Below are 22,753 nucleotides of genomic sequence, written 5' to 3' on the forward strand. Positions count from 1 at the left end.
TAGTTCTGTATCCTCCCCTGCTTTCTCATCCTCAGCATCATATCTTACTTGGGAAAGGAACTCCCTGTTCTACAGCTGCACTTCTGTAAGTCCTCCAAAGTTAAAGCAACCCCCTCTTGGTTGTTCTTTGACTCCACAGTGTGGATCCAAAATTAAATTAGAAATCTAAAAGCAACACATAGAAAATCTGCGTGATGTTATACATGTTTTATTTGTGCTCTAACATCTTTATTTAGTAGTGTACCCAGGGGAACCCAGCTTCATGCTGATGCCATTTTCTCTTGCATTTCCCATTTATTGACCACATCTCCCCACCTCCTGTTTTAGCTGCAGGTAGAGATGACACTGTGTCAGTGTCTGCAAGGAAAGCCGCAATAATTGTTTGGAAGTATGATCACATTCATTCTTCACCTAATGTGGCATTTCTCATCTCAGTTTTTTTTAAACATGGGTAAGAAGCTAGCAGGGTCCTTCAGGATAGGAGAGCACATCATTATACCTGAGAACAGTCAAGGTTGTTTTAAAATCCCAAATACCACCACAAGAATTTTGCTCCTTAAGACCTCTTGGCTCCTCCTGGCTTTATCATTTTCAAAGAAAGCTAAAAGAGGTCACACTGTCCAGAAACCTGCACCCAAGTCCCATCACAGTCAAAAGTTTCTCCATGCAAGGGAATATCAGGCCTGGGGCTGACGTTGCTCACCGGGGGAAAAGATTTCATGAGAAGAAGGTCCTTCTCTTCAGTGCTGTGGATTACAATCAAGCTTAATAAGCAAAAGCCAGTGCACCTGAAGCAGTATTTCATGGATATTATCGTGTGGAACTATAAATGTACATATGCATAATTTTTATTGGCTCTTATATTGACACTATGTGTAATCTTTGGTTTGCAGGAGCTCAAGCACACATGCAGCCTGCTTGAACACAGGGAAGAAATACAGGTGGTAGGGCTGGCAACCGGATAAAAGACCTTGTTGTTTTGCACAGATATACCTGTACCTCATTATGATGCCCTAGAAAGCAGGGCCTTACGATTGCAGCCTGCTTCAAACAGCTGTATCACAAAACACATGTAGAAATCCAGTATCTAAACAGTTTCATATACAACTAATTGCTAATTAGGTATCTAATTGCCCTGATTTCAGTGCAGCTATGTATACCTCTGTATCCGGGGCTTAGTAAAACCAACAGTCTTTAAAGGATTCCCCTACACAGGAGTTGCTTGTGAACCAGGAGACTGGCTTTAACAAGAGCCCTCCAAATTATTGTACTTACGTGCTATGGAGATATTAATCATTTCTACTGTTTCACGCCCAGTTGGTGCAAGGAGGAGACTTGCTTGCATCTTTCATATATGTTACTGCCCCACTGCTGGGGATCCGGCAGGCCGCATGGGAAGTTTTACCTGGCAAAATCCCTGTCCACACGTGCCTGAGCAATGGGACCCACAGCTGCCACCGCCCATAGCCCCATTCCCACAGCCCTCGCTGCCAAAACTCATCTCAAGTGCTCATCATATCCTCAGCCTCAGAGGAACACGAGCCAGAGATTTTAACCGTGGTGAAGCGAGTTGCAGACTGCCCAGAAATTTGCGATCCCAGTGTCATCTTATTTATGTAAATATGGAAGGCATGCTTCAGAACCTGACTAAGGAAATGGAAAATGACATTTATTTTGTTTATCTGTTGGGTTTGACTTGATCATGTTTGGGATGGGGGGGGTTGTGGTTTTGTGGTTTGTTTTTTTTTTCCCCCCCTCTATCAGAGGATCCCAAAATCCTTTAAAGACGCTAGTGGATTAAGCCTTGGATTGAGTTTTGCAAACTGATAATATCTCAAGTATTACTCTCCTGGTTTATAGGCAATGCAATTGACACATAAAGAGGTAAACAAATTGAGCAAAAGTCTCTGACAGTACATATTCCAAGAATAAAATGAACCAAGTTTTCACTACCATCCTTTAATCACAAGATATCCTTCCTTCCTCCCTTTGTACATCCTTATCTGACAAAACCAATTAGAATATATTCAATCCAAAGCCTGTAGCTCTTTATTTGGTCCCTCGATTTGTTTGCTCAGTGATTATCTTCTGTGCCCATTTGTGAGCACATCAGCCCAAAGCATGGTAGAAACAGGGCACAAACTATCGTCACCTGTAAAAAGGTAGCTGTGATCTGATGTGAAGAAGCAAGACACACATATACACCAAATAAATAAATCGATTCAAAGCCTGTCTAGTAATGCTCCTCAGCTTCAATCTCCGGTTTACAAACCAACTACAGATGCACATTAGCACTTCCTCTGCCTAAAACTTTGAGGCTGCCCAAACCACAAAGAAACCATGAGCTTTTAATATACCAATTAAATACGAAGAATACGAAGACCAGTGACCACATACCAAAGGCAAAGTATCTACATGTGATGAAAAGCGAGTCTAATTTGTCCCGTTAATAATATCTGTAGTTAATGTTGGGAAGAGAGATGCCCACTGGAGATTGCCTCTGAAAATGTTCTGTAAATGCTCTGCATATAAAGGATAACATTCTCCTGCACAGACAGGGTTAAGATTTATACTGCCTAACCTTAAGGTCCTTCTGCAATCGCCCATCTTCATTCACGCTTTTGTCCGTGCCAGGAGCGTGCTTTGAGGGCACATCTCTAAGGCTGCTTCTTACTTTCTCAGCTTTGCTTGGTACCACACGCGTGTGGAGCCTACGGGTTTCCTCGTCACACAGGCTTCCTCCACACTTGACTGCCCTTCTTCATTTCACATCCTCAGAAACCCCAAGGTCTTAAATCCCAACACCTTCTCTGCCCCTTGGTAGTCTTCTACAGTGCGAAGCATGCCTAGAACAGGAGTTGTGGTGATATCTGGGAGACTCCTATGTAAGACCAGTGAAAAGCTGGCTTTTCCCACATCCTTGTCAATCCCGGATCTGAAGCTGACACCAGAAAACCCACTAGGTTAGCACCCCTTGTACGCTCTGCTTGACACCTTGTACAACCACATGGCAAGGAAGCACACCACAGAGATGAAAAACCAATGGTGAAAGCAAATACCAACACAGAGCCCCTATACCTCAATAACCATCATCTCTCATTTGCTGAACTCCCTTGTCTAGCTAGAGAGCTTTCAAGCAGATTCTTAAAGTTTAGAATTGAACTAGAAGTATTGGAAAGCTGAAATATTTATGCAATAAAAATCGTAAGCCTTGAGAACAAAAATTATGTGTCCATAAAGGATAAAATACCACACAACGGTTTTGTGAGCGCTGACAAGCAAGGAAGTAGCAAATGAATTTACCAAATAAGAGAAAATCTACTAAGTCTTTTAAAGTGACATAGTAACATATAATCTCTTATAGGAAATCTCACCCACATGCAGCAATATTGGAAATATATCCCAGTACTAAAAATATGCAAAGCTTATGTAAATCTTTTAACTTTGGAAGGTTCCGTCTTAAGAAGTACTACATTTACGCTATCACCTACTGTTGGACAAAGTCAAAAAGTTTAGCAAACTTACCTGAAGTTGTACTGTTAACTTCTTCATCTAGTAAAAACCTTTACACCAGAGGGAAACCACGCTGACTGCGTGAAAAGACCTACAGTAGACATAAGATTTAATAAATTAAAAGGTTGCTTTTTTATTCTTTCTCTGGCAATGGCCAACACTAAATGTTTCTGTAAAACAAATCACCAATAGTCTTTATGAACCAGAACGTCAGTTGTGTTACAACAGTTTTAGGTTTTGTTTCATTTTTATTTCTCACTGCATTTTGACAAGGGCATGTAATATTTGATGCAATCAAAAAGTGGGTTTTTTCCCGTCGGACAAGATCCTGCCAATATAAACAGTCAATCTTCCAGATGCTAGATTGGGGTTTTTTTTCAGATTTCCAACATCTGCTCACAGCAAAACTGCTACAGGAATGCAAGCTTACTTGTGAGAATATACCTCCTGGAGAGCAGTGCTCATCCTGCATAACCTGCCCTTTCTTTAGCAGAAGGGTTTGTTTTTTTTTTTTGCAAATGCAGAATAAGTACGCACAGCACGTGGCCAAACACCGCTCATTTCCGTACAAATAGGAAGGTCAAAAGAGGTTAGGAGTTTCAAGGAAATCTTCACTTGCTTGAACGAAGCTGATAATTGAGAGAGATAAGCAGAGCAGCCTTGGCAGATTGCTTCAGCCTTTCAGATCACCCGTAAAAGTACCTGTCCTAGGCATGGGCTCTGGGCAAGGTAATTCTGGAGGCTGCGCAGACATGCCAGGCTGCCTCAGCAAGGCTATGAGTTTCCAATTCCCATTGCCCTTGGCTTGGGTGCATCAGCAGACGCGTGAGACGGCGACTTCTTGGGCTTTGCCGCGTGAAGCGGAGGGATATTTTGAGCTGGTAGCAGCCCGATCCACGTTCCACATGCTCACTGGTGCCTGGAAGACACGAGGTGCCCTCCTGGAGAGCATCCTCTAGTCTGGCCTAGCCCTTAAAACAAGGTAGGTCGCATGCTCCCAGACCACCCCACGATGTGAACCAGCACATAGGAAGCAGCAACAACTGGGGGAATTTTCTGCCAAAAATGCAATAATTGCTTTAATCATCTTTCCCCCCATCTCAGAGGCTATGGCAGTGTTTCACCTTTAATATCAAACTCACCCACTGCTGCAGCTTCAGCTTACACTGTCATTTAAATTAGAATTTAAAGTCTCTTAACACACAAGTAAAGTAGAAATACAAATTTAACCTGTCCAAAATCAACGGCGCTGGGCTCCCAGCTTAAGCGTGCAAAGGAACCTTTCTCAGCCCCAAAAAGGGCCAGAAGTTTTCCAAACTAGAACAACATATACATAAAGTTTTTGAACAAATTCGGAAATTAAAAAAGATAGAAGTCTTAAATGTAAAAAGAAACCAATGAAATATTGTAGGAAATAGTTCTTTAGAATATATGAGAAAATATACTCACTACAGGCATCTCCCATTTTGCCAAATAGCTTAGATTCAAACATAAACTCCTCCTTCAACACAGCAGTTCCCAATCCCATACTAAATTTAATAACAAAATGAGAGGAAAAAAAGGAAACAGAGCAACAGAAATCACTAAAGGAGGACATAATATTTAATTTACTCAAGTAAACTGAACATGGAGCTGACCAAAGGAAATCTGATTGTTTGTTAGCTGTTTCTTCTTAAAGTCACATTGGGTGTCTGAGCGACTGCAGTGCATTTCCGTGATGAGCTATGCAGCACACAGGTTTTGTTTGCTGGCTAATTAGCTTTTTATATTGAGAACTTATGAAAAGCCACATTATTTTATTTGTGAGTGGCAGATTACCATTTCACCATTCTGTTGCTAAGGCAATACCAGCAGCAAAGAGTAAGCAGATAAACAGGATTTTGCATGTATCCACCCAGACACCTACTTCTGGACATACCATTCAGAGCTGTGTTCATTATCTAGCTCAGGACATATTTGCCTTGCATTTACGTGTCTGTATACTCCGTAACGCAGGTTTGGTGAAGGTTTGTAGATTCAGGTTAATATAGCATATAATTTAACACCGTATATTTGACAGCGTGAGCGTCACGGACTCCTCAGAGCAGTAAGTGGCCAGATTTTTCAGAAGCTTTTAGATATAGCTTTTTCCTTTGTACGTGTTCATGGCAGAAAAAAAAAAATAGAGAAAAGAGCGATTTAACACTTCTCATTATGGAGCTGTTCCTCATTTCACCCTTAAACTGACTCATGCTTTTCAAGTGGGTAACAGCATTAATAAGCAGAAATTACATTTTCCTCTCGGTAAATTACAAAATAGTGAGTTTGGATCTCTTCTTTTCAGGATCAGTCAGTAACCTAAGATCTTTACTAATAAGGAATGGATAATTTTAAGTGGTTGCATTATGTGATGGAAGAACAAGTGTTCACCACAGATTTAACTTAATTTTTGTCAATGAACCAAAAGCCTTTCTTTGCAAAGTACTTGAAGATGCCCAGCAGAACCTGCTGTTCCTGGAATTAAAGTAATCAACAGTTCTTAGATAATGTGGGTGAGAGGGAGGACAAAAAAAAAATTGTCTCACACTTTAGCCATTTCCCTCTGAACATCAGCTTTATATGAACAGAAAACAGCTGATGTATCCTGTAGTACCGGGAGTAAAATGAGTTCAGGAAACACCCAGAGCATGGGAAGGGGTCCTTCGAGAGCAGCAGGACACCCTGCAAGGTGGAGGTGCCATAGGAGGGCTCCAAAGGCCTTCTATGGGACCTGCTGGAAACCTTCTCAGAAGGAGAAGAGGCAGAGCGCAGCCTTTCTTTCCACCGGTAGCTGATGATAAAACCCTGGATGCATTTCTGAAGAGTCACACGGGCCAATTACTTCATTTTCACACGTGTAGCTTATGCGCTTCAAGTAATTTGTTCTCTTTTAAATATATCCCAGTCCATAGATGTGGTTATCAGGCCACATCATCAGGTGGGGTTCTCAGGGCAGCCCACGCCAAGTCAGGAGCAGGAGGGATGAGGAGCAGGACAAAGGCAGGGGAGCATCAGGAGTGAAGGGAAGATGCCCAGCACACTCACAGCTAAGCTTCTCCCTGAATTCCTTCTGCTCGCACCTTAACTACCTCATTGTGCCATCAGAAGATATTTTTGAGATAACCTATAGATTATATTCATGAAAACACACTTATTTCCTCATAGAAATGGAGCTAAATAAATATTTATGAAATGAAACAAGTGTCTGTTGAAGTCCAGCTTTTTTTTTTTTGCTGCTATCTTAATACCCTGGAAAAAATATAAGCAGATTCAGAAGCTAGGGGGGATATTTATTTATTTTTTTAAATTGGGAAGGTTTCTTCCTCTTATTCCCAAAATAGGAAACCAAAAAATCCCACACATGTCACTGCAACAATTTTTTTCCATCTGTTTACTGCTCCAATGCTGTTTGATAGTTTAGTAAATAAGCACATCAGCTTACCGGATTACCTTTAAAAAGACCCAAACAGGTAGGATGCATATTAAAACACACGCAGTATGTAAAGAACAGGCAGGCAAGTCTAGTCCATATAACAGTAACGCAACATAATCCAGGGGGATTATTCATCACTCGGCAGTTAATAAACTGTAATTCCAGTTCCCCTCATCTCCCCCCCATTTTTAGCTTGTGCTCCATACAAATAGATACGAGCCTGTCCAAGGACAACAGCTTCTCCCACACTGCTGTCTGCAGGAAAAATAAGCTTTGAATAATTACACGTTCTTTTTTTCTGTTCCTAAATCTCCTCCTGCCTCTGTTGCGTTGCAGGAGCACGGCATACCGACTGGGATGGGGTACGCGGTGGCTCCGCACCACTCAGGGGTCTACCCGGTTCACATCCAGCTGTACGAGGCCTGGAAGAAGGTCTGGCACATCCAAGTGACCAGCACAGAAGAATACCCGCACCTGAAGCCTGCACGGTACAGACGGGGCTTCATCCACAATGGCATCATGGTACACTGCATTTCCATGCTTCATAGCAATAGTACTTTAAGTGGCTCAGAAGTACGCTATTTTTACCAAATGCTTCAAGTTTTACAGCAATCATTAAAATTCTCTGTGACCGAGGATTTGTAAGGATGCCAAAATAGTGCATTTGTTATGCAGCCAGTTTTTTTTTTTAAAAAAAAAAAAAAAGTCATGCAAACTCAGGCAACTGCAAATGTAATCCTCAAACTAAACGTACTTGTAGTCCCATCAACTTCCAGCTGAGTTATAAATGCATACTACGAAATTCATTAAACTGCCTAAGACCTGTGCTTCAAGCTCTGGTTCATCTTTATGCATGAAAGGATTAGAAATCCCCCACCTGGGAAGGTGAGCAGGCGTAAGCAAGCTCCTCCAGCAAGCACAGCACCCTCCAAGACTGAGGTTTTGTTCTGAGCTTTGCTTCTGAAACCCGCAGAGCCAGGGACCAGACACGTGCCCAACTCTTCCAGACCACACGTTTGTGCGAGGAGAGAGAAGGTTCCTGACATAGACACTTCAACTGCACGCAAGGCAGGAAAAAATGTATAAAGTTATTTGGCCTGTCTTACCAGCCAGCTGCAAGCCTATAGATAGGAGAAACAAAAATTGACTGTGCACAAATGAAGTTAGAAATATTTCAAGGGCAGGTCCTAGGATGCTTTAAAGCCCCAGCTGACTTGAATATTGCCTATGCACATGAAGTCAAAATTATGGTCCCCAAAACAGTTTATTGCCTAGAGCCCAATTACTGTTGGAATAGCCTCAAAAGCAGCAGCGCATTTACACGTGTATTAAAATGCGCTGCTGAGCGCAGGTTTTATTTGTTGCTTTAACTGAGTAGAAAAGGAAAAACACTGTCTGGAGGGAAACAAAAGGCAATACCCACAAGCCCTGATAGTTGTTGTCTTTGCGTTACCAGATCCCTCTGCTCGTATCTAGCTAACGATGTAGCTAAGCTAGCTAGTTCCCCAGGATGAGTTTGGTTTCCCATGCCTGCTAGATGGCTTGTTTCTGACACACGGCCTCTTGATGATCTTACAGGTCCAAGGCACCAAAGGTTGGATCTTGATGATCCAACCTAAATGATTCTATGATTAATGACGGGACAGGGAGCTGCCCTCAGGCTGCCCTGATGCGAGCATCCCACCAGTCCCGTATGCATTTCACAAACAAGGACGAGGGGCCCGGTAGGGTTTTCAGGACTGAGGAAAGCATGAAGCAACAGGTTGCTTGTGGTCCACAGCCTTGAACACAAACTCAGCTCAATGTCTCAGGAACAGCAAGATTAATTTTCTGAGATAGTGGAGACAGACAGGAAGCACTCTTTACCTCCTAATAAACTAACCTTGCTGAGGGAAGAGAGGCTTGGCTTTTTGCTTTCTTCCTCTTCCAAACGCCAGCAAACAAACACTTACTACAAGTGTATGAGCCCAGCAAAACAGTCTGCATGCAAGCTCAGCCCACATGTGCCGCAGCTTTTCAGAGCCGGCGTCAGGAAACCTCCACACCCGCAAGGTCTGCCCTTGCTTACCGTGAGTGTGCAAAAGGCACAAAGGAGCCCCAAAACCAAGAGCGTGGGGGCAGAAAGGGTCGTGCTTTTGTTTCTGTGAGTTGCTGGAGGGACTCGGGTGGCTGTGTCAGGGTAAGTTTGCAGACAGGAATTAATGTCACAACGCCGCTGTTATTTTGTTCTCAGGTGCTCCCTCGACAGACCTGTGGCCTTTTCACTCATACTATTTTTTACAAGGAATATCCTGGGGGTCCTCAGGAGCTGGACAAAAGTATCCGAGGAGGTGAACTCTTCCTCACCATTCTCCTGAATCCCGTAGGTACCTTTCTTTTGCTATTTTTTGGACACACCAACTAATGGGGAGGAGGGAGGGAGGAATGGAAAGGGATCAGTTTTCTTCTTGTTTGGGAAATAAAAAACAAGGCCACTTGCTCAGAGGTAACAAGCAGTTTAAAAGGAAAGGAGAAAAATGTCTTCTGCTCATTTCTAACTGCAACTGCACGCAACAAGTTACTGGAAAAATGCATTAATTTCAGCTCCATGCTGTTTCCCAACCTGACACTGGGTCCCCACGAGAGAAGAGTGCGCTGATTTGTCTGAGACTGAAAGAAACCCATGAGGATAGAGAAAAATGTGACCTTATTCCGCTTTGCCTTTTTCCCCCCCTAAGCTTTGACTCCTCAGGCACTCCTGACATAGCTCGATGGAAACCCCAGGGCTCAGGCCTGATATCATTCCCCCACCACTGGCTCTTAAAAATAGGTTTTGTGCAGCTAAAAAGTACCAAAGCAGTACATAGCCTTTTAATGCACATTTTTGCTTTGCTCAGGGTGTGATTTCTTTTTCTCTGTCAGCATTACATGAACCATAAACTATATATATGTATAAGTACACATGCACATCTAAAAACCTACATACGTATAAACACATACATATATATTGTTTAACCAAAAGTGCCACAGACTTTAAGGATGATTTGCAGAGTTATCATGCAATTTTGTCTCTCAACTAATAAAGCCATCTGAACTGTGCTGTGCTAATACACAAACACACACCCCCCCCCACGACGTAAGTGGGTTCATAGGTGTGTTTTGGCTTACAAGGATCAAGGAGGAAAGCTACCTGACTGCAAACATCGTATTTTGAAGTCACAGTTCTCTTGCCTGTGAACAGCAGCGTGATGCCATTTAAGGCAGCAGCCCAGAGATGGAAGGAGGAAGGACAAGAACAACAACAGCAAAAAAAATCATAAATCAATTCTTTTTTTGCCATTGTCCTCCTTTCTTCCTCTTCCACCCAAACAAGGTATACAACGCACAAGATAAATGTCTTGTGTCTTGCCAGGTGGCCTAATTTGTAGTGGGTTTAAATTGCAGTGCTCATTGGCTTCTCTGCGGAGTTAAAGAAACTTCAGGTGGAGCTAACTCTCAAATCCAGGTCACTTTTATTTAGAGACCTAAATATAGATTTAGGTATTATATAATTAGGTGAAAATTTTGGCTGGGCAGCTAAGTTGGCATCCGAGTCAAAGATACATTGGGCTTAAAGAAATGGGATATTTCTATTAGGAATTTTTCTGTACCATACACGTGAGACCTGATTCGAGAATAAAAAATACCCCCGTTCTTTATCCTGTCTCTCCATTACCTGCAGTTCTCTCAGGCTGGCTTTTCTTCCCCTAGTTTCCTTAAGCATAACTTGGCTCATCGCTGTCTTGGAATGCTGCTGGAATTTGCCCTGAGCTTTATCACACTTTGATCAATCTCTATGCACCTTTCACTTATCAGAAGCTTGAAGACAGTTGTTTTCAGACCATTTCAAGTGTTAGAAATAATCACAGTGCCTTGATTAAAATCAGCACAACATTACCTTTAGCTGTGGATTACAGCTATTTAGCTGTCTAAAAACAAACTAAAAAGTCAGCTATTTCTGGCCTTCTATCTTAAGATGTCAGGGGCAAAGAAACAGAAACCTGGAAGTCTGTGAGTAAGTGGTGACACAAGCTGTTCTGAAGAGTCGCAGATGCACGATAAGTGGATGAATAAACATTAGCATGAATAGCAGCCCAAGCACAACAGAACCAAAGTCAACATCAGCTTCCAGGAGGACTACTGCCTGCTTTTCAACCCCGCAACCGCTGACCTAATGCACTGGCATCGATGCATTGAACAGGTCAATCACGTCTAACCGAAACGGCCCCCAGCAGAGTTAAAAAACACGCAATAGATCATGGTTCTTTCCATTGCACGGGCATGGCATCCGCACTACGATCCTGCTTTGTTCAGGAAAATGCCTCGCCCGGGTGATGTGGACCAGGGTTCTCAGGCACAAAGCAGTGACTTGATTTCTAGTTGTGTTTTTAGCAGGATTTCAGCCGTGAAGATGGTTTATAAAAAATAGCACAGAGAAGTTCACATTTCCTTAGGCTCTCGTGACATCCATTTATAATCTTTTAACCCATCCCCCCAAAGAAGCTCAAGTAGGAACACAACTTAAACAATCAAGTTTTGATTAAACATTTTTTCAATTAGTATGATTACTGAAGCACATTTCAAGAATAATTAAATGTGGGGAAGCAAATTTACTAAATAGGAATAATGTATCACATAGGAAGAACGTATTTACAACTAATTTGGGGTCAGACCACAACTCTTAATGATAATGGCAAGCAGTAACATTGACTGCAACGCTATTTTTCTGAGAGAGTATATTCTATGAACTTTACACAGGAGAAGTTCACAAAGTGGCCTCGGCAGGGAGCGGGCGGGAGATAATGAACTTTTCGCATGAGGTGAGGAATCTGCAACTAAAGCTTGAGAGGCAAGAACTGAGTGTCTGCTAGCCTTTCTGAACTTTAAAAAACACCACCAATGAAGGTTACCAGCAAATTCTTTTTTCCCCCCTCCTGAGCCTTGACAAGCAAGTGACCCCATCTGTTACTCAGGTTGGAGTTAGCAATTTCAGCAAATGTATTACAAATAAATATTAAGCTCATATACCAAAAATGTTTGCGCTTCCACGAAGCAATTCCACATAGGTGGTTAAATTAGAAAATGCCCAAGTGGCATTGTATTAGGATAAAGAGTTTGCACAGAGACTGTCAAGGGGATCTTCTGATGGCTCTTTTTTTTTCTTTTAATGATTTCTACTGAATACTCTGCGGCTCAGAGAGATATTTTCACTTTCTAATTTATGAATCCTAAAGATGAGTCATGTCTGACAGAGATGACTTAGTAGTATGCAGACGAGGGATAAATTCCACCCAGACAGACAGAAATCAAACCAACTTTCCTTTGAGTTTTAATGAGGGTTACAAGAACCCCAGCTAGACCTTTCCAGGATCCAGCTAATACAGAGGGCTGCTCAAGTCTAGAGTTTGGGGTACTTATTCTTCGCATAAACACTTCAAAGCAAAGCTCATTAAAGTTAGTGGAAGAAGTCTCAGTGAACAGACTGGGTTTGAAATAAACCCTAAATAGCGCAACTCTTCCAAAAGGTATCAATCCAGCTCCTCTCTGAAGGGTTTCCTTCATTTGGAGGCTTAGAGCTATAACAAGGAGCGTCGGATATATTTACAAATAAAAAATACAGATACAGTTTGGGAACAAAAACAAGACATTACTGAGATAATGAACTTTTCGCATGAGGTGAGGAATCTGCAACTAAAGCTTGAGAGGCAAGAACTGAGTGTCTGCTAGCCTTTCTGAACTTTAAAAAACACCACCAATGAAGGTTACCAGCAAATTCTTTTTTCCCCCCTCCTGAGCCTTGACAAGCAAGTGACCCCATCTGTTACTCAGGTTGGAGTTAGCAATTTCAGCAAATGTATTACAAATAAATATTAAGCTCATATACCAAAAATGTTTGCGCTTCCACGAAGCAATTCCACATAGGTGGTTAAATTAGAAAATGCCCAAGTGGCATTGTATTAGGATAAAGAGTTTGCACAGAGACTGTCAAGGGGATCTTCTGATGGCTCTTTTTTTTTTTTCTTTTAATGATTTCTACTGAATACTCTGCAGCTCAGAGAGATATTTTCACTTTCTAATTTATGAATCCTAAAGATGAGTCATGTCTGACAGAGATGACTTAGTAGTATGCAGACGAGGGATAAATTCCACTCAGACAGACAGAAATCAAACCAACTTTCCTTTAAGTTTTAATGAGGGTTACAAGAACCCCAGCTAGACCTTTCCAGGATCCAGCTAATACAGAGGGCTGCTCAAGTCTAGAGTTTGGGGTACTTATTCTTCGCATAAACACTTCAAAGCAAAGCTCATTAAAGTTAGTGGAAGAAGTCTCAGTGAACAGACTGGGTTTGAAATAAACCCTAAATAGCGCAACTCTTCCAAAAGGTATCAATCCAGCTCCTCTCTGAAGGGTTTCCTTCATTTGGAGGCTTAGAGCTATAACAAGGAGCGTCGGATATATTTACAAATAAAAAATACAGATACAGTTTGGGAACAAAAACAAGACATTACTGTGCTCTTGGAGTTTTGCTTTACTATTTGCTACAAGAAAAGCAATGAAACATTCAACCAAAATATTTTTTCTCACTTGCCAGACCAAAGCTAGATGTTTGTTTTTATGTTATTATCACCATCAATGTTATTTACTTTGTGGTTTGACAAACAACATAAAAAACAGTTATTCACTAAATCCTAATTAGGGCAGAACTCCTAAAAGTTATATCATCAGCACTTCCACGTCAGCGGTGAAAATAAAGCAGCATAACCACTGCAGTCAGTAGAAATAAGCAAGGGAAGAGAAAAAAAAAAAAGACATCCAAAACTTCAATCAATCAATAGCGTAAAATAAGTTACGCAAAACTTTTGTGCCTAATCTAATTTTGATGGTAAGATAAACCTTTTTGCATGACTAATAACAACATTCTTACCACTGCGCTGCAACAGCACGTATGTCTGTATTAACTGTAGTTACCTCTTGAAACAACAAAGTACATTACTACTCAAGAAAGTACGTTGGTCTTCAAGACATATCTTCAAAGCCAGGAATTTAATACAGATGAGCATCAGAGAAGAATACCATGTCCTTAACCTGAATATCACACTACCTAACTACGTAAATGTGATACCCAGAATTCTCTGGCTCTGACAAGCATTGTAGCAACCCGAACCCTTCTGAAAAAATGTTTAGGTTTTCTGCAGGTGTTCAGCTTTTCACTGCTTTGACAGAAAAAAACCAAGTCAGCTTAAGACATCTTAAAATTTACTTTTTAAACCATTTTGAACAACATCATTTCCTTTTCTCTCTTCCTAAACCTTGCCAAGTCTTTACAACCTCTTTGCAGTGCTTTGAGGTGCTTTCAAAGATTTCTTTTTTTTTTTTAGTGTTTGCTTCATTGGGTTACATAGTTACAGAAACATTAATGGCATCTCAAGTTCAACCATTCAGTCATTTTCAGCATTTTTTTTTTACTCTAGTTATTATTTACTTAGCTTAATTGCCCTTTAGAATAACTTTTTCCATTCCCAGTACTTGCAAAATCCCTCTTCCTCTCTGTTCACTTCACCATTGCTGTGCCATTTTCCTTTTCTTTGCCCCATTTTTTTTTAAATACCTTCCCATCAAACATTAACAAGCTCCACCTGCACTCCTGTCTTCAACATGCTCTGTAGAGAAAGACAAGTTAGCTGGCATTAAAATCGACCTGCATTTAGGTGTCTTTTCTTTCTGAAAGAGAGCTTTGGTGCGAAAGCTGTGATGTGCCCATCAGAGCAATGTGTTTTCTAAGGCACACTCATGGCCACATCATCTGCTATCGTGAACAAACACGGAGCGTGAGGCGGAGCGAGCAAATAGGATGAACAGAGCAAATCCCTTGCTTTGCTTCAAAAATGTAAACCATGAAAATTTTTTAATTAAAAAGAAACCCAACCAAACATTCATAACGTACAGCTCCCTAACTGAAATCCTTTCAGCAGCAAAAAGCAAGTTTCTCATAAGAAAAGTTAGGGAACTCTGTTGGAATTTAAATGTAAGGAGGATTTTTCACATCCAAGTGTCAGGCTCAAAACTAAGTGGGTTCAGTCCGTGTTCTCTGACCATTGCCCTTCGTTCAGTCCCCTGAGAAACGCTCTGACATATTTAAAGCATGCTTTTACAAATTGTTCTATATATCACATCTTTGGCATCCACAAGGTCTTCCAGTATCTGTTTTCTAGTTGGTCTCCTTTACTCCCTTGCTTCACAGACGATAAAGAACAGTCATAAACGTTTAACAGCCAAGATAAGCTAATAAATACAGCCCTAAATATTATGGCCCCTACAAACAAGAGCAGGAGAGTAATTTCTCCTAAAAAAACCCACCTCTTTAAATCAGAGAGCTTTTTATTAAGCCAGCAAGTGACAGCACGAAAGACGCCTCAGTCAAACACAGACGCAAAACAAAGTGCATGAGGCTTTGAGAAGGACCAGCAAGACCCTCCCTGCTCAGTTGAGTAGTCAGTGAATTGGATTTACTTGCCAGTCTGGTGCATGTTTTTCTCCTTATCTGTTCACCTTGCAAAGCTAATGGATAACCCTTAACAAAGCACCGTTCCTATTTTCGGCTTTGCTCTAACCCCATTTCAGGTCTCCAGCCACCAACCCTTTCTGAGAGACAAAGTAGTTGTAGACCTTGCTGTCTATGCAAGCCCAAAGCTTCTTGTGTAGTACAACCACATTCAAACAGTGGAAAAGCTTGCAGAAAATAAAACCCAGCATAAGACCCCCACCATCTCAAGACATTCCCATCTCTGTCCTGGTCATGGATGAACACAGTGAAGTAAGATTTTCTGCAGTCTGAACCAAGAAGGTCAGATATCCCTAGAGAGGTGCCTAAATTGAAGATCTGTACCAAGGATCAGATTGTTACTTATCTCCAGTGTCTTAATTCACAAGATGTTTCTCTTTTCCTATTCTTCCTTGCTTTTCCTCCTTGTTACATACATGAACGTGGCTGGGCTAACTCTTCCTTTCCCCTTCTCGCAAGGTGTTTTAATTCAGTCTCCCTTGGTCTTCTTTTCATAGTTCTACCATAAAGAACTTGCAAGGGCCATTCCTGCATTTTAATTTTATATATATATATATATAAAAATCTCTTTAAATCTATACCTGCATCACCACACGGTATCTAGAGACACATGCAGACCCTGCACAAAATGGGATTTTTTTGTCCACAAATCCAGCAAAATAAGACATATTTGCAGCCACCAGATCAAGCCATTTTTCAAGTTAAAAAAAAGTAGCAGAAAGAGAGAAAAGTAAATCACTTTTTTAAACTCCTCTTCCTACTTCAATCAAACATCCCTAAGAAGCTTTAACCCGAGATGAAACGTGGCATATGAATTTCAGGAAGATTAGCTGCTTTTTGCGGGAATTCGGTTGTCGAGAGCAAAATCAGACTTGTGATTGAAAGGTAACTTTGAACTCAATTGAGGAGAAGCTACAGACGGTCCATAATAAGGTACATTATTATTCTAACTTTGAACAAGGCACGATCACACATCGCAAAGATAGGCAAGTTCTTTGTAAGCGTCATGGGACGCTTTTAATTTTGAAGGCCACTTAAATGCATTTACGTTTTTAAACTCTCACCGTAACGAAAGGGTTATTACTCCTTTCCAGTCTGTTAAGTCTAGATTGTGCATGTCCCGCATGTGTCATATTCCGAACATTTTGTTCTTGTCTCTGGCTCTCACCCATCACAAAAACAGATGAGAATCACACATTATTGCTTCAGAACATTAAAAGTAAATGCAGAGAGGGGTTAATTCATACCTTCCACAAGAGATCTGGGAGTGTTATTACGAAACATCTTGAGCGTTAATGATATTTTTCTTTTTATTTGCTTTGTTTCTCTGAGCATAGCTGTAGAAAAAAAATAAAAAAATAACCTTGGGCATTGTAGTAAATATGCTGCCATCCAAAAGTAATTCATAACGCAGTTCTACTAACGGCCCTGTGGACAGAGCATCCTAGCATAGTTCAGGAACAGGAAAAAGCAAGCAAGCAACCTCCCCGCTACAAAAACATCAATACTTGTTGAGCCAGAATTAGCATGCTACTGCCTATAGGGACAGGCGTGTCCCTCTCCAACACAGGAAGAGGGATATGTTTGTTCCACCAAATTAAAAGGGAGTTTTGTTATTAACCAGCTATGTCAGAATTTGTCTTAATGGTCACAAACATACCACATCAAATAAAAAAAAAAAAAAAAAAAAAGAGTTGGGCCTTATAGTCCTTTGTACAGGGGCCCATTAACCTGCCAGGGCAACGTAAAGAACTGGTTTACTGCATTAAGCGAATGTTACAGTGAAGCACAAGGGAGTGGACGGACACTCGTCCCTGTAGAGAGGACCATGGGGTCACCCTCACAGGGACATCCCAGCCAGAGCCACCTGGGCAGGCAGTATGACTGTAGGACAGAGTCTTTGGCTTTTTCCCAAGGAAGAGGGTAGCATCTCATCTTTATTCAGAAAAATGCTTAGATCCCCACGCACATTCGGCATCGTAAACATTTCTGTTCTCTTCCCGCCCCCGCACGTATTAAGGTTCAATGCAACAAACATACATTTGTTTTGAAAGATAGCACGCCTCAAAAGCGCCCGTATCTATGGCACAATCGCCCCTTCCCCTGAAGATATTTCCTTTCGCAACTAGGAGTCCTGTAAGCGCCGATAACATGATAGAAATATTATAATACAAGCATAAAAGTTGAAGTCACTTTTATCTTCCAGCTCCAGGTGTATGATTAAATCCACTCCAACCTTGCTCAGGCTTTTGAATCTTCTTCCCCCCTTTGTAAATCATTATTTTTTCCTTCATCCCACATGGCTACCCCAGCTGCAAAGAGCTGGTATAGGAAAATACTATCCCATGGCAACTCAAGCCTTCAGCAGCATATTTAGAAACTAATTAGCTTGAAACTCAGAGCATGAAGAAAATATTTCAAGGATAACACGTCTCCTTCCTTTCTTTTATGGCATTTTCCTTCTTTATGAAAGCTAATACTCCGCACCATGCATTTTGGTACTTTATCAGAATTACTTCCCAGCAAGTTCAGTGACGGGAGAAATAGTAATAAATGACTGTGTGTCAACAAGAGGGTTATTGGGTAAAGAGAAAAAGAATCTGTTACCTTCAAGCACACACCTTATGATAATTTATTAAAGTGTCAGGAGCAAGCCTTTAAGGTAAAAATGAGCTGACTCGGAATTCTCTGATTATTGAAAATGAATCCTTAATAGAAGTAAATGGACAAGAACAAAATTTCCTTGCTGTGTTCGCCATTCAAAATTAATTGGAAAGTGGCTGATTTGAGAATATTATATCCTCTAGTGAACTGAAAATGCTGTATTTTTTTTCCTTCTAAAACCAAGAGTGGAGAATTAAATTAACTCTGAGGTTTGTTTGCTCAGAGTAAGCCACCCAAATGGATTAATTAATCATCATTTATAAATACTCTATAACATAGAGCAGTCAGGTCTTTATAAAACTGCAAGAATAGCAACATGACAGCAGAGCAGTTACAAAAACAAATGATAGATTTCCTGCATCTCTCCGATCTATATCAACTTGCCTGGCATTTCTTTCTTTGCAGTTTGACAGAAAGTGTCCCGGCGAAAAAGTCTTATTCAGTGTTTACGAGAGGGGTCAGCTTAAATAGGATGATTTACAGTTATTCTACAACTCTGTGTGCTGCGCAGGGTCCTGGGCAGCAATTTCCAGAGGGAACGTCAGTATTGCTCTGAGAGACTTTACCTTCCTCTACCCGGAGACTATGAAGTACCACATTAATGATAATAGACATAATTCATTCCATCGTTCAAAACACAGTTAGAACCAGATCTTATTTAAGCACATCTATAAAGAGAAATGTCAGAGAAACAGTCATTTATGGACTCTTATCCAAACCAATAACCATTTTGACCATTATTTGCCATTAGCAGGTACGTGAGCACATTTCTCCCAAAGTTCAGCTGGCTCAGAGGATTATGTTTTAACTCATTGATTGGAAGGGTAAAGAGAGAAAAAATGACTGAAGATCCAGTTTAGAAAAAAAAAAAGTCCTGGCAGTAAGTCAGGCTGCTGTTGAACTTGCTGAAGTCCTACTGGAAGAGCAGGGCAGCTTGCACCTTTGCCTGTTGTACTGAACTGTGATCAGTGAAATACCAGGTATTAACACACTCAGCCAACCAATCCTAAAGCCCATGTTTACTTCAGGAACAGTTTAATCCTTCCTAGAAATACTGTCTTCCCTAGAACCTGCCAGAGTAGCCAGGGGACATCTCCAAACTGTGAGATGACAAAATTTAACCTCAGGTCATTGCAGGCGAGAGAAATTTGATGGAACATTCCCAGACGACCCGCAGTGTGTACGCAGAGAGATTCAAGTCAAGCACACAACTTGGCTCAAATGCAGCATTCATAAATATTTATTACCGCTGTTATTAGCTGTTTGGCAGCCTGGCCACTGCTGGCTTCCCTGGTTGAATGCTGTCCACTTGCTCACAGAGATTCCAGGGCAGCAAAGTCTCCTCCTCTTACCCAGGAACCTGCACACACTGCTGCTACGTGCGTAGAGCAAACGTAGAGCTTGATGATTTTCTGTAGATGCAGCCCGAGCAGGATGCGATTTAGTAACATTAAACCAATGCCAAGGAACACCTATGTTATTCATTGGCACAAAATAATGGAAGCTGAACCAATTCTTATCTGCAGAGGTTGACAGCCTCCACCTGTATCTTGTAGTTGCTTGATAGAAGTTAATAACGAGCATGCAAGACAGACAGTCAAGGAAAGGGGTTGTTGATAGCTATCTCCTCCTACAAGCCCCTCTGATCATCTTTGAAAACTGGAGACCAAAGCCAGCCGAGACTTCTCAGAGCTAGATCTTTGGTGATGCTTTCATTATTCTGTCAGGCACGGTTGGTGTTACAAATCTGACTTAAGAAAATAGTACCCAAATGAGTTTTCATCTGGTTCATTTGTGTAATATGCAGTTGGGTTTATTCATGAGTCCAAACTGAATAGATTTTTTTTTTGAGAGGAAGTTTATAGTCTAAGGAAACCTTTTCCATGAGATAACACAGCTGGCAACAAATTCCTAAATCATGAATTTCACTTAAAACCTAAAATATTTGCTTATAACAGGAGGATTGAAACACTCTAGACTTCATGGGGCCCATAGACGTAACTGGTAGCACCACATTTGCGCAGAATTCATTAAACTTTGGCCACAATTAGGCGTACTGCTGATCACTTATACAAGTGTGACAAATGAACAGACATAAAAAAAATCCATTTAGTTTTTCCACCCTAATGCAGCTATGCACTGATTGCATAAAGTCATCAAGAGCAGCGGTTATTTTTTCCACAGGCTCTGAAAGCATGCCCTAATAGTAAAAAAATCCCACTTTTTTTTTTTAATTGCAGGCTTTTTAATAAATATATATATATATATATATAAAGCTAGTGGAGTGGAACCTCTTAACTATCTTTCTTCAGCTAGGACCCCACACATAAGGGGTATCAAAGATCTGTATCACTTGGGAAACAGTTGCTGTGCTGGAATGTGGTCATGATTCAGCCTTTATTTTAGAAGTGAGACTTGAGTAGATGTTAGAAAATAAAAAAACCCAACATAGCGACTTTATTCTCACGGGGAAATGAACAACGCACAGGATTTTTCCGTCAATAATAAAGAATTCATTTAATCATATCAACTAAATAATAGAAAAGTAGAAAGCATTCCTGGGTAAATGAGAAACAATTTGGCTCTTGGAATAGGGAACGTTAAAACAACGTAGATACACCACAGCGTTCCTATAGCTGTCCCAAGGCCCCGTACCGGCACCGATCGACAGCAGCTTCCCCTCCCATCGCTGGGAGCATTTTGGGTGGAATACAGACACTGTAATGAATACGGACATGGGAAATAAAACGCCATTCAATGTTTTTGTTTCCCCTTCAATCAAAGTCAAAAATGTTTCTTTCCAAACACCGCCTTTGTTGCTTTCTTTAGAGATATCATGTCTGGAATATATTTGATTACCCTGTCAAGAATGCTAAAATATAAAAAGATGTGCAGTGTGGAAATAGAGTAAAAGTAAAAAAGCAATTTTCAGGCATATAAATGATTTTGCTTCAGTAGCAGAAGGGTCATGAATATGAATAGTGCTGAATTCTAGAGAAACAATTTGTCATTATTAAAATTAGTGCTTTGTCAACACAAAAATCTCACTCCCGGCTTCCTTTTTGTGCGGCTGCACAAACAGCTGCATTAAGGGCCCGAGTGTTCTGGGATTCATTATCAGTGAATGGGGCTCTGGCTCATAAGGTACAAGCAAAGTCTGTAATCCGTAATAGGAGGCTGTCAGGATGTGAAATATATTAAACACTTGAAACAGAAAGAGGTATTTCTGTGGCCAGCCTAGCATAGAGCTCCTTGGTATTAGTAAATGGACACTTGACAGTTTTGCATTCCTCAGCCATGACATCCCATTTACACATTCAGAAATACAACATGCTGCCATCTAGATCCAATTATGGGAGTTTGCTCTTGGAGCGACCGTACAGCATTTTCTGAGTACAATGGAAAAAGGCGGAATAGCAAAATTAATTTTTCTAGGAAACATTCACGCAAGAGAGGAGCAGAGAAGAGCAGTAAATACGCTACCACATTCCTACAAGAACAGGGTGCCTGCACCATATATTTCCCAACATCTGTTTTGCACAAGGTTGAGCTATACCCCTGGTTTATCTTGCACGCATTCATTCCTCCAGTCTTGCAAATTTTATTTAAGAGGTACAGAAGCAAGGAAAAAAAGTTGTTAAAGTCAGTGAACAGCAAGTTCCTCTTAGAGAGGCAGGATTCACACGTGAAACCTCTCTCTGTTCCTGGGCTTTCCAGCAATGGGGCAGGGCCAAAGGATGAGCAGGAGGAAAGGGCCTAGAGGGGAATGTTGAGCCTATTTAACTCTCGCATGGCTGAGAGGATGAGGCGGAGCACTTTTATAGATAAGTTTGGTAAGTTACTTTTTCCTTCCAAAGGCTGGATCAATGGATAAGCATGGTTTCAGATAGCAACGTCAAGGTATCAGCCAATACTTGATTCCCAGCCTTGGATAGCCATCCTTGAGGCTGGCCAGCTACACCAGCAAAACTGTTAGGATACGCTTCAGCTGTCGGCTGGAGGGCTATCAGTCCTTTTCCCAGGAATTTCTGTTCTAGCATGTAGGCATATGTTATTCTCAAGGAGAAACCAGCAGCTCTGTGCTAATTTCATAATTGTTTCAATTCGCTAGGAAAGATGGCAAAGATGTTGGTGGCTACGGAGCACGGGCTCCTGGGGAGCACAGAGGAAGCAGCCTTATTTAATATCAGCTCCTGGACAAATCAACACAAGTGGAGATTTCACTCAGGCTGGAGGGATTCCCACCAGCCCAGGATAGGATGTATCCTCAGCCATCCAAAAGCACAGCTTTGAAGGGAAACATCAAACACTCCCGCACCCAAAGCTGCACATATAGCATAAAATAAACTAAATCCTGCAGTAAACAAATACACACTTACAGAGGATAGGGTTTTAAAAGCTAATATATCCAGGTTTTGGGAGTCACTTTACCCTTCGACTTTCAGGATGTTTGCATTCCTGGTGGTCACATACAGTGAGGAATTTAAGCCTCTGGAAGCATAGCCACATGGCTAACGGGATCCGCAATAGCTACCCATCTACT

The 22,753-nt window shown here is 41.2% G+C and overlaps 1 protein-coding gene across 6 annotated transcripts in view; it reads left to right on the forward strand.

Moving 5' to 3' along the window:
- LOC104131465 (N-deacetylase and N-sulfotransferase 4) overlaps nt 1–22,753 on the forward strand; it is a 107,651-nt gene that overhangs the window by 57,940 nt on the left and 26,958 nt on the right. For all 6 annotated transcript variants that reach the window (XM_035900182.1, XM_009644628.2, XM_035900179.1 and 3 more), the window contains exons 5-6: nt 7,301–7,486; nt 9,198–9,326. In XM_035900182.1, coding sequence (XP_035756075.1) covers nt 7,301–7,486; nt 9,198–9,326 — 315 coding nt within the window. The remainder of the gene's footprint in view (nt 1–7,300; nt 7,487–9,197; nt 9,327–22,753) is intronic.

The sequence above is a fragment of the Egretta garzetta genome, unplaced genomic scaffold (genome assembly GCF_000687185.1).
Source record: "Egretta garzetta isolate BGI_Z169 unplaced genomic scaffold, ASM68718v1 scaffold78, whole genome shotgun sequence".
NCBI classification, from domain to species: Eukaryota; Metazoa; Chordata; class Aves; order Pelecaniformes; family Ardeidae; genus Egretta; species Egretta garzetta.